The 12,043-nt window shown below is 40.7% G+C and overlaps 1 protein-coding gene across 1 annotated transcript; it reads right to left on the bottom strand.

Annotated features, from left to right (window-relative positions):
* Positions 1 to 347: 347 nt before the first annotated feature.
* On the bottom strand, positions 348 to 5,484 carry LOC149300246 (transmembrane 4 L6 family member 18-like). The gene is made up of 5 exons (XM_089485257.1): positions 5,305 to 5,484; positions 3,824 to 3,919; positions 1,755 to 1,897; positions 780 to 960; positions 348 to 362 (listed from the first exon to the last, which is right to left on the bottom strand). Exons 1-5 carry the CDS (start codon positions 5,482 to 5,484, stop codon positions 348 to 350), a joined length of 615 nt encoding a protein of 204 aa, XP_089341383.1.
* Between the last annotated feature and the right edge of the window lie 6,559 nt (positions 5,485 to 12,043).

Below are 12,043 nucleotides of genomic sequence, written 5' to 3'. Positions count from 1 at the left end.
CTTATGTCCAAATACATATTGCTGTGACCTATCATGCTGTAGAACATGATTCCCACCATAGCCATAGAAAATAAAGACATTGGAGAAGAAAGATGGACAGAGTAATACGCATCCCAAAGAAGACAGTCCTCTCTAGAGAAGGGTAGATGGCAGGTATGGTGCTAACTGAAAGCCTTCTGCACTCTAGGTGTGCTAGAGCCTTGTGATTTAAATTACTTAGTCATCATGACCCTACCATAGAGGATTCTGGGAGACATTTCCCCTTAGAATACGAAACAGTCTCTTGGGGAAATACTCATTATCACAATTCTTAGTTTATTTAACAACAAAATGCAAGATCTGGGCCTTTAGATCTCTTCTGGCTGCAAAAGAAGAAAAAACAGGTTATTCCATAATAAAAATATGTAATAAGTTATCCTCACAGACTTTACAGCTGGATGTGTATCTCCTTGTTGGTTAAATTACTATGGCTAGCATTATATTTAAGCAAAACATGCAGTGCTTGGTCCTAAGGCATTGCAGGCATGATAAAGAAAAGCTTTGAAATTGTGACCAAACATACTCCTCGACCCCACGTTTGAGGACATTTTCTACGACCCCCGGAGGCTCTTGGTCAAACCCAGCAGATTTCTAGCTGCAGTCTTGGTTTGTGCTGAAGTCTAGTTTTTGGTTGAGCAGCAGAAGACTTTTAAGAGGTATCATGCAAAATACCTTTGAGAAGATGTCGCAGAATGTTATTTTTTGTATTTCACATAGTATTTAATAAAAAAAATGTTTACCTGAACGATTACCGAGTGTGTGCCACAAAAGATGACCTTAATATCATATACTGCTTTGAATAAGCAGAAAATCACTTGCAGAGCACTGAGTGCAATCAGGATGGAGAATAAAATGATGTTCCATTCTACCACGTTGGCGGGCTCGGAGCACTGAGACCAGGTGGAGTATTCGGTAAGATACCTATCAAAAAGCATGACAAAAATAATATTTCAGGATACCCAAACTGCTGTTCATGTGCAGGAAATACACTATATTATGATTATACATTAATAATCTGATTATGATAAAATCAAACAAGTATTTCCAACATATGCTACATTCTATAAACAAGAAAGAAATATGTAGATTACATCTTTCCCTCTTTCCTGCTCTTACACCTTTTCCAAATGCCTCACTTGGTATAAAAAATAGCTACGGATAGCTCACATTGAGACATTTATATATAAAGCACCAGGAGATTCTGTAGCTCTGACAAAATAATTTATAAATATAATATTTGTCAATAATATTAACACATATTAAGGCATACTGGTCTAGCCACACCGTCTACAAAACATCCCCTAAAAACATTTATTGTGTTGGTGTGTTCTAGACTTGGGTTGAACAAATAGATTGTAAGCTCACAAGAGCAGGGCCCTCTTCTCCTTCTGCATCAGTGTTATTTTCACTACCCCCTCTTATAACAGTGCTATGGATTCTGCTGGCACTGTATTGTTAATACAGATGTATTTATAAATATTATTATTATTATTATTTATAAATAAATGTAATATAATGTAGACATCCCTTTTGTATACAATATAAGCCTGATATATCTGCACTTTTTACTATATCCAGTGCAGTAACCCTGAAATATTTGTATTATTGGCGTCGTATAATCATACTAAATCATACATATCCCTCAAGTTATCAGGCACATTTGGATTAGTAAACACCAAGCATTTTAACAGGTATCAAAAGGAAGTTTACCATACCCTCCAGCTGTATTTATAAAGGGATATTCCCAGGCGATGGATGTTTTGCAGAACGGTCCTTGCACTAATCCCAAAGAAGAGATAATTAAAGAATATCCTGAGAAGAGAAGCCCAAGAAAGGCAAAAACAGGTGATCCAAGTCGCTAAAAGAAATAGAACATAGGAAAAGTAAATGAATGCATCCCAACTTTCACTACAAAGTTTAAAGATATCCTAATAAAAGTACAACTCCATGGCAGGATTCCCATAAGACATTCTAGGTATTGTCATGTTTTAAACAGGGAACGCTTGTAGGTGAAAGCCTGGTCCAGTAGCTCTGATGGGCTACCAATGCCTTGTCTGTAGCCTTGTGCCCAAAGGCTACTCCAATCTGTCCTTGTAGTGGAGATGGAATTGTTCACGCCCTGTACTTTCAGTACAGCTTTTGTAACCTTAATTCCATAAGTTATGAAATGCACGCATCTTTTGCCTTCATTAAAACCATTTAGCATGTATTAATATGTCTTCTATCATCATTTATTTAGATGTTATATGACCAGATAGCCTCTTTAACTTGGGACAACTATAGAAAACAAAAACCAAAGACATGCATTAAAACCAGGTTAGCCCTGCATCTGGTTACTCTACATTAAAAAAAAACAATTATATGAAATATTTATTTCTGAATTTGTTTTATGAGTATGAAAATCTGTCCTGGACAGATAGGGGTTTTGTGCCACCCCGTGCTGCAGGAGAAGACAGTATATCATAATAAAACATTATGCAGCTTAATTCAACATGGGACAAATTATTTTGTACCACCACATCATTATATATTATACATTATATATTCTACTACATGATTTGTCAACCTCAAAATGTTTCAATTGCAATGCCAACGTAGCCCTTCATGTCAACAATTTGGACAATAATGGGTTCTGGAAGAAAGATGTTTTTAGATTAAAATTGTACACAGAGCTGGCCTTAAGTGTTCTGGTGCCCTGTGAGGACTACTCCTCTGGCGCCCCCATCCCAAAAAAAAGAAAGGAAAAAATTCTCCCCCTTCTGCCCCTTCTCACTGCCTTCCCCCCTCTGCCCCTTCTCACTATCTACCCCCCCTGCCCTTTATCACTATCTACCCCCTGCCCCTTCTCACTATCTACCCCCATCCTTATTTACCTTGTTGCTGGAGTCCTGCCGGAGTCCTGCGGTGGGAGTGGGAGACGTCCGTCTTCCCGCTCTGCGCGCTTCACAGCTGAGCACCAGAATAATTCAGGCACTCAGCATGAAACGCCAGCACCGCAACGGAGTCAGGGAGAGTGAGGGGCGCCGAGCGGTTGTCTGAAAACTTCACGAGCGACCCCCTCAGCACCCCTGCCCGGGACTTAAGTTAAAACACCGTTTTTTTATTTAACATCCTCTGTGATAAATAAAGTAAAAAAAACTTTATTTAACAAACAAAAAAAACCCCTATGTTTTAATTTAAGTCCCGGGCAGGCGGCCCTGTTGCCATGTCGCTCTGTGCGGCCGCACAGGTCGCACACCCCTAAGGCCGGCCCTGATTGTACAAATAATACATTGTACTAGACTTCTGCATTCTTATTCGGGTGAACATGAAAACAAACATGAAGGGTGCGTTTTCGTTGTTCAGCCCGAATACCGAACAAACGAACATGGTGGTGGCAAAACTAATCCGAAGACAAAGACACACAACACGAAGAATCTTCGTTTTCGTTTACTAATCTCCCTGGTCCCATCCCCATCTACGCAGCATCGCAGGGGTTAATGGGAGCGAAAATCCAATTGGTTGATGCTAGAGGTGGCCCCTGTCGGCAACTCCTGACAGATAACCTACGGATTTTCGTTCCCGTTAACTCCTGCGATGCTGCGTTAAAGGGCCGTGCGAGCGACTCTATTGGTCGCCTGCAGGTGCCTCCTCTGACATTGGTTGCTCACACGGCCCTTTAACTCCTGACGGCGGAACTTGGCCTGGGGAGACCATGGTTTTCATTCGTGGAATACGAAGATTTTTTTCCCCCACGAAGACGAACACAAACACGAAGAGTTGGCAGGTGCCCAATTGTACTTACCAAATATTTTGCTTTTTGTCCTCTTCTGCCCAAACAACAAGATGTACAGCATTTATAATTATCCACCAGTAGAAGGACAGTGGCGATAATAAGTATCTGTATACACATAAATAATTTAAAAAACAAAAATATAAATAAATATGTCAAACATTATACCTAAAAATGGTGTCCTTGCATTACAGGAAATAGGAGCACCTGTTACAATTCTAGACATGCTTTTTGTCAGTCTTATACAGTCGTGTATACAAGAAAGTACACTCTCTTTAAATTATATGGTTTTACATATCACCTGTTCCTTAGCAGGTCTAAAAATTAGGTAAATACAACCTCAGATGAACAACAACATGTCATGATTTATTCAGCCAAAATAAAGCCAAAATGGAGAAGCCATTGCAAGGAAACAAAATAGTTTGACATTTACCATTAGTCTTATGTTGTTAATACATTATTTAGGGGATTTCTTTATAATGTAGTTGCAGTGATTCAAAAAAAGCATATACTAACCTTATTAGGAACAACAAAGGTACCCTTTATTTTTTTGGGTCAAAATGTACATGTTTCGTAGTTACTATTATTTAGTGAATGTGGTGGAAGCATGTTTTTTTGTTAGCAGTTGTTATAAGAGGTATCATAAATTCTAATGTGGCTCTAAATTTTTTTTTTTGGACCACCACATACACTGTATATGGTTGTGCATTGTACACATTTGGACAGATAACATATGCCCATACAATTACATAAAGCCTTGTTGATTTCTCAGTCATCTCAGAGACAAGCTGCAGTAGTATAATGTCCAGTATAAAATTATTGCTGTACGCTAGTAGTTTTGTTTATATTAGTAGATTTATATTAGTGTTTTTTAGTCTGTTTATAACAGGTGCGAAGATATTTAGTTGATGTTTCCTCCCTTTTCCTTACTATTCTTCATGAGTCCTTTACATAGACTGGTTGTATCAATTAACAACAATCAGCAATAAAGGAGGGATAATTTAATGGGGAGCAATAATGCTGATCCTGATAACTATTTTTCCTTTGTGTTACAGACTAGACCCTTTCTTGGTGTTGGCACCATATGGTTCTCTAAAGTTAAGTTACACACAATACTTTGATCACTCCTTAAAGGGTTAACAGAGGCTGGGGAGGTATCTTTGATTTTTTTGAACGCTTACAGCTAGTGCAGCTGTCCCAATGTGCCACTAGCTGCATGATCCTAGTATTGAATTAATTTGAAATAATTGAAAGTGTTAAATATACAAATAAATAGTTAAGAGAGAGAGGTTCAGTTTTAAAAATACTATTTTTTTTTACAAAATCCTAAACAATTTGATGGTGCTATATAAAACAATAAATAATAATATAAATAACAAAGATACATTTACACATACGGATACAACAGGAGGTTAGGGTGCTGCCAGCGGTCCTGGCAGGAATGGTGGGCTTATGAAGGTGCCATTCTTGATCTTAAGCTCTAACATACTTACCATGATTCCTCCAAAGCAGATCCCTTGAAAGTACCAAACGTAATTAGTAAGCTGGTTATTTGAAGCATACGAGGATTCCCCATTTGGAAAATATAACAAGATGTTCACGACTATGCTCCAGACAGCAAGTGGAAGTAGACCCAGGCTAAAATAGTCTGAACAAGACTCTAGTAATAACATGATATAAGGGTCTGTAAATATTTGGATGAATCTACGCTGTACCTACAGTACACTGACCTAGAGACTCTTCCTGACAAGCAGGTTGCTTGGAAATACCTTAAAACAAACAAGCAAAGATGCTTCCCCCACCCGGAAACCCAGCAAACGCTTTAACTAACTAAACACGCTCTTCTGAGCAATTAAAACAATGAGATCTGTACAGTAATTGAAAGTGCGACTATTATATTGAGATGTTACTTGGGTTAAAGAGACACAAACACTTTTGAATTAAAGATTGCATTTCCAGAATATTTGTAAAGGTAATGTCGGTTGTACTGTAAGCAGACTTGAAATTGTATTTTGATTGCTCCATTTAACAGTAGGGTGACCAGATTTCCTTCTGAAAAGAAGGCACTCATGGAAAATACTGTTTGGGGGGCAATGCTGCATGATACATCTAGTCCTCCAAATAAATTATTGTTATTAGTAGTCGTGGTATCTATCAAAATAAGATAATGCAAATAATACTTTGGTTATGAGGCCTCTACGTGTGTCACAGGAAGGTTACTATTGACTACAGGAGAGTGCTAGGGCCGGTGGCGTAGGGCGGTAGGTACAGTATGTGCCTTATCAGAAAAGCTTCCATTGCATGTCTTTATCTGTCCTATATGTTCCCAAGAGGCAATGGTGAAAAAGGGGTATTTGCCCCCAGATCTCTGGTGGCACAGGGCCACCCCTGCTACAAAGCGCAAACACAGTGCTTGTTGTGCTGGTTAATATGGGGGCCCAGATGGAGGTCCATGGGGTCCCTGTAGTATTTGTAGAGAAACTCTTTTTGTGGTTGCTGTGGGTAGAGAAGAAAAGGGCACTTGGTGGGGACAGTGATGTTAATTAACCCAAGTGACCGATTTGGTTCTGTCCCATGTGTGGGGAAGGGAAATAATTTGTTAAGATGGCTGATACAGTCCATTTAAGAAATAGCCTATAGACAATATATCGCTGCTTACCAATGGCTGTTAAGCGCCTGATAATCACCTTTAAGTAAGATAATCACACAGTAACTGATCAATGTCAAGTCAACTGACCACCATATTACTATTACTAATAATATGTTATCATTTTTATTGATTTGCTATTGTTATTGTTAGCTTTTAGCTTTGTGGGAACAAAAGGACTGATGCAAGTAGCTGGGGATTTCCAATGGCAGGCTAAATTGTGCCGTAACTGTTTATTATGTGAAAAGAAAAAACTTTCCAAAACTGTAGAACAAAAAAGTACCGTAATTATCCTACTGAGTATCCCAGAGCTACAATGGAGGGGGGGGATTTGGACAGTGTTGCCCCAGGGCCCATTTGATCTTGGTCTTCCCTGTCAAGAAATGAAGATCAAGGATATGACAAGATATACCATAATTAAACAAAAAAGACAGCATGGTGGCACATTATCTGATCAGTCAATTTTTACAAGAAAAAGTCACTAAACTGGTTGGGAAGAAAGTGAAACAGGACCTGAGTGCAGTGCATTTCATCTGCCAGCAGGGTGCGCTAAATACAAAATCATTATTTCATACACTCTCATGTTCATATAGAATCATAGAATTTGTCAGCAAATAAGAGCCATTTGGCTCACCTAGTTTGCTAATTTTTCCTGCTGTAACGAACCAAACCTTAAACAATTTTGGTCTTGTCTATGCCTATCCTTTACATTCTCCCACTCTACCAATTCTCCTGGGAGGCTGTTCCACTTATGTACCACCCCAGAGCCAGACCTTCATGGATCCCTGTGGGTCCATGGGACCCAGAAGGCACTTTGACAGGGGTGACAATATGCTGCCCCAAGACATGTTCTTTCTGCGCCTCTCTTTCTCCACAAATCTATCTGAATTACTGGTCCCTCTGTAAACTAACGCAAAAACGGTGGAGAGGATAGCCTCTCCCCCATTCTTCCAATCTTCTGTGAAAGTGCCCTGGGAGCAGTGGTATACTTGGTGGGGGTAGGGGGTCCATCCCGGGTGCCACTCGTAAGAGGTTGCCACATTGGCACACAGGTGCAGGCTGTCCCTGCTCTGGTCCAACATTTTCTGGTTACGTGAACCCACGGTTACACGTGAGGCTGCTCACAGCCGGAGGTCGAGGTGAGTGAGTGAAGGAAGGAGAGAGGAAGGGAGGGAGTATGCATTTATGCCTGTATGTACATTAGAGTGAAAGTGTATATGTGTTTGTGTGTGAGCAAGTATGTATGTATGTTTGTCAGCATGATTGTGTATATATAAGTGTGTGTGAGCATGGATGTGTATGTGTGTGTGACCATGGATGTGTGTTTGTGTGTGACCATGGATGTGTAAGTATGTATGAGTGTCTGTGTGTGAGCATGTATGTTTAAATGCTGGTGTTTGAGCACGGATGTGTATGCGTGAGCATAGATTTGGATGTGTAAGAGTTAGCATGTATGTGTAAGTGTGTGTGGGTTCGATGTGTATGTGTGTGAGCATGAATGTTTATGTGTAAGTGTGTGTATAAGAGGGAGTATGTAGGTAGGTGCATAGGTTGTAAGTGTGTGTTAGTGAGTATTTACATGTACATATGTGCTGGCTTGTTTAAGTCTATGCAAATGTGAGAGTGTGTATAAAATGTGTGCCACTGCGTAAGTGAGTTACCAGGGCGGAGGGGCAGGGGGAAGGGGCTATTGAGGTGGCTGCCAAAAGTAGGATCCGCCAGTCATGCCAAGGGTTAAGCTCAGATGACATAGAGAGAAATGTTCAATCAGCTCTTTGTTCTCTAATATGTACTCACTACTCTGTAGAAAGTTTAGGTAGAAAAACGTCATAAAAAGGTTAATCGTACAGGTCTGATTATCAAGGTGATTGTTTTTATACTGCAATTCTATTGTGTTTGATGTAACCTAAGATGCCTGTATAAATTGTCTTAATGGTGGCAGCGAAATGTGTACTGGGATAATAGTTCTGCTTGCAGCAGATATATTCAACCCGGTACTTCACAAACAGCTTGTCCTATAGGACCACTGATGTACCTTGTATGTCAGGGGTTAAAATCGACGCTGCAGTACCAATCGCACCTAGAATTGCAGAGAGAAGGCCATACCGGTCTCCTCGTCAGGCTCAGACTGGCCGTCAGGCACTTCGGTCTAATGCCTGTTTGGCCAGTGCCGAAACTGTCCTTCTCGTTGACATCCATCGGCTTGGGCAGTTGATGAAGCACTTTAGAGTATGGCCACTTTGTGGATATACACTTGGTATAAACACCAGTTACAATGAAAGCATGTGAACTTCCATTCAGACATTACTTTCCTGTCGTGTAGAAGCTGACAGTACAGAAAGAATAGACAGAGTAAAAGAGACTGTCTCCATGCAAGGCTGCAGGGCCCTGCTTTCTGATCACTGTGTAATTGTATGAGCGGGGGAAGGGACTAAAGTTACTTAATTATATTGGTGTTAATAGTATAATCCTATTTTCGTTAACTTAATATAGATGTGGCCTGGAGTTTTATCTACTCTGTTAAATGCAATACTATTATAGCTAAGTGTAGCGTTATAAACATTGGGCTTAATTCAGTGACCTGTATGAAATTTAAATTTTTGTTAAAAAAAAATGATGATTGCACACTAAAATCTTACTCACAAGCAACCATTTCAACTCTCAGAGCATTTGCATATATATTTTGAGACTGCGTATAATAAGCCATGCGTTGTCTCCTCGTCCAAGCGACTGCAAGTCCAATAAAACCAAAGAGTTCTGTTTAATGTTTTGATGTCTCTAATGTGTTAAATTCATTTACTTTTGCGGCTTAAGTAACTTCTAAAAATGACGTAACTATTTATGTCAAATATTGGATTGAACGTGAAGTCAGCGGAATGTAATTCTTCGCAGGGGTTGTGTAGTGACGTATTTTTTAAACTAGGGTTAACTTGTCACTGGTAACTTTTCTTTTTATTGCCTGGCTGCACACTCGTGGGGTGTTTATTTCAGGGCATTGCATTTCTGTTTTTTACCCTCTGGAATGTTCACGGAATAAACGTATCCATGTAGGTTGCGCTAATACCCTGCTTACGTCATCAAATTGCTTACACGTTCTTTTCTATTGATTTTAATGTTTCCATTTTTTTAGAAAAACATTACATAAATTTAATGTTTAGTCAGGTAGTTGAATCACAAGTAATCATTAGGACTTGTGTCAGGAACCGAGGACACAGGTAGATAAGGAGCCCAGGTGCAGGGGATACGAGGGGCTCTGTCTGTACCCCACGATGCATGATGGCTTGGGGTTGGTACAGGCAGGCGCAGGAAATAAATCAAAGACTGAAGATGCGGATTAAGAGTTGTATTGCATATGATGGTACAACAATATAGCAACAAGGAAAGTCTCTTGGCTGAAAGACCGCTGTATGGGGCACACACGGCAGGGAGCCCTCGGGATGGGGCACACACGGCAGGGAGCCCTCGGGATGGGGCACACACGGTAGGGAGCCCTCGGGATGGGGCACACACGGCAGGGAGCCCTCGGGATGGGGCACACACGGCAGGGAGCCCTCGGGATGGGGCACACACGGCAGGGAGCCCTCGGGATGGGGCACACACGGCAGGAAGCCCACGGGATGGGCCAAACACGGCAGGAAGCCCTCTTGCAGGGCACACGGCTGGTTGCCCTCGGGATGGGGCACACACGGCAGGAAGCCCACGGGATGGGCCAAACACGGCAGGAAGCCCTCTTGCAGGGCACACGGCAGGTTGCCCACTCGCAGGGCACACGGCAGGTTGCCCACTCGCAGGGCACTCGACTTGGGAGTCCACTTAGTGGGGCACTGGCCGCAACTCAGGAACACGGCAGGAGACAAAGCAGGAGCAGATCAGGAACCAAAGCAGGAACCAAGGCAGGAACCAAAGCAGGAACCAAGGCAGGAACCAAGGCAGGAACCAAGGCAGGAACCAAAGCAGGAACCAAAGCAGGAACCAAAGCAGGAACCAAAGCAGGAACCAAAGCAGGAACCAAAGCAGGAACCAAACAGGTAGTCCTCAAACATCAATGTCAAGGCCCAGACTGCAGGGCTGGGCAGGTTTATAAAGGCTGTCTTGATCATGAAATCAACTGCAGCTGGACCTGATAACCAGTCTGAGTGGTTCTAAGTGGCAAGGGCGGCCACTAGTGGCTGAAAACGTAAAATGAGTAGCGCAAAGTTTAACCAAGTCCATACAGCGAAGGGTGAACGTTACAGATTGAGATGGCCTATTGAAGCAAGTCATTCAATTCTAGTAATCACTTCCGGGCTCCTGCTACCCAGATCCCCCCATCTTTGTGAGGAGTGCTTATATTGACATATATGGGTAGGGATAGCCAGGTACATAAATTCCACCAGCTCCAACCATGTGCAGGTTTTCATATTTTTATTTTTTTTAAATTAAGGAAGCACAAATAATTTATGAATTTGTTTAATAATATTAATATGTATAAAAGTCAGTTAAATTGTATTTTACATTCAAAATTCATAATAATCTGTTAATAAAAAATATTCTCACAGTCTTATGAAAATAAAGAGAGGGAATGTTGTAATTGTGCATATATATATATAAATTATAATATTGCCAATTTCTGCCATTTTTTTTTTAATTATGTCCAGTTGTTTCATATGTTGCCAGCCATTTCTATGAGCTGACATAAAAGATCAAGTTTTCCTCTGTCCGGAGAACTGACAACATTTGGAATTATGGTTATCCACAGTATTCGGTCCGTGTAAATTTACAAACTATAAGCCAAAAGACCTCCACTCCTTTCCTCTTGTGGGTGAGTTCACTGTGGTTGGTGTGGCTTCTTTTAGAATCTTCTATATACTAGCAAGCATAAGACTGAAAAGAAGAATAAACATAATTGATATACATATTTATATGTTTATATATATATGTGTGTGTATAATATGTATACATGTATAATATAAAATATATATTGATAATACACACATTTTATACAGCGAGAAAACATATTAACACCAAGTTGTCTTGATGAACAGTACAAAATGTTGACCACTATATTTTGTATACTTGAATAAATTAGCAACCTTTTTTTCCCCAAAAGACCAATATAAAAAATTACAGGATAGTATGACATTCCTATCTGAAACCAAAATGAAAGTATGTTGTGATAAATTTTGTCTTGTAAAGGAACATTGAGACTCGCCTAATTTTTGTTTTAGTTGTTTGGGGTAGTGTTATTAAAAAAAAATAAAAACTGTTAAAATCCCAGGGGTATTATATCCCCAACCTTCCAGTACTTGGCTGGGCAGTCACACCTCTGTCTTCCTGTCCCATGTGTTCACTCCTTGTCAACCCTTCTGCCGCATAACATGGAGCAAATCCCTCTGCTGCTCAATGGGAGTCCGCACAGCCTCCATAGTTTACTTGTAGCTGGTGCATCCTTAGGGGATGGAGCGCCGGGATATGATGTCATATCCAACCGCTCTGCAATAAGGACTTTCGCGCAAAGGGGTGGCTGGTGGAGCTGCCCTGGGATAAGCCTAGAGCAACGCTCAAGATAAGTATGGGCACAACACACAGTTACAAAAACAACACAT

This window comes from Sceloporus occidentalis, unplaced genomic scaffold (assembly GCF_023333645.1).
Source record: "Sceloporus occidentalis isolate IW3139 unplaced genomic scaffold, rSceOcc1.0.p SCAF_25, whole genome shotgun sequence".
In the NCBI taxonomy this organism is placed as follows: Eukaryota; Metazoa; Chordata; class Lepidosauria; order Squamata; family Phrynosomatidae; genus Sceloporus; species Sceloporus occidentalis.
The sequence above is the reverse complement of the archived record's forward strand: the minus strand, read 5'-3'. Positions and strand labels throughout refer to the sequence as shown.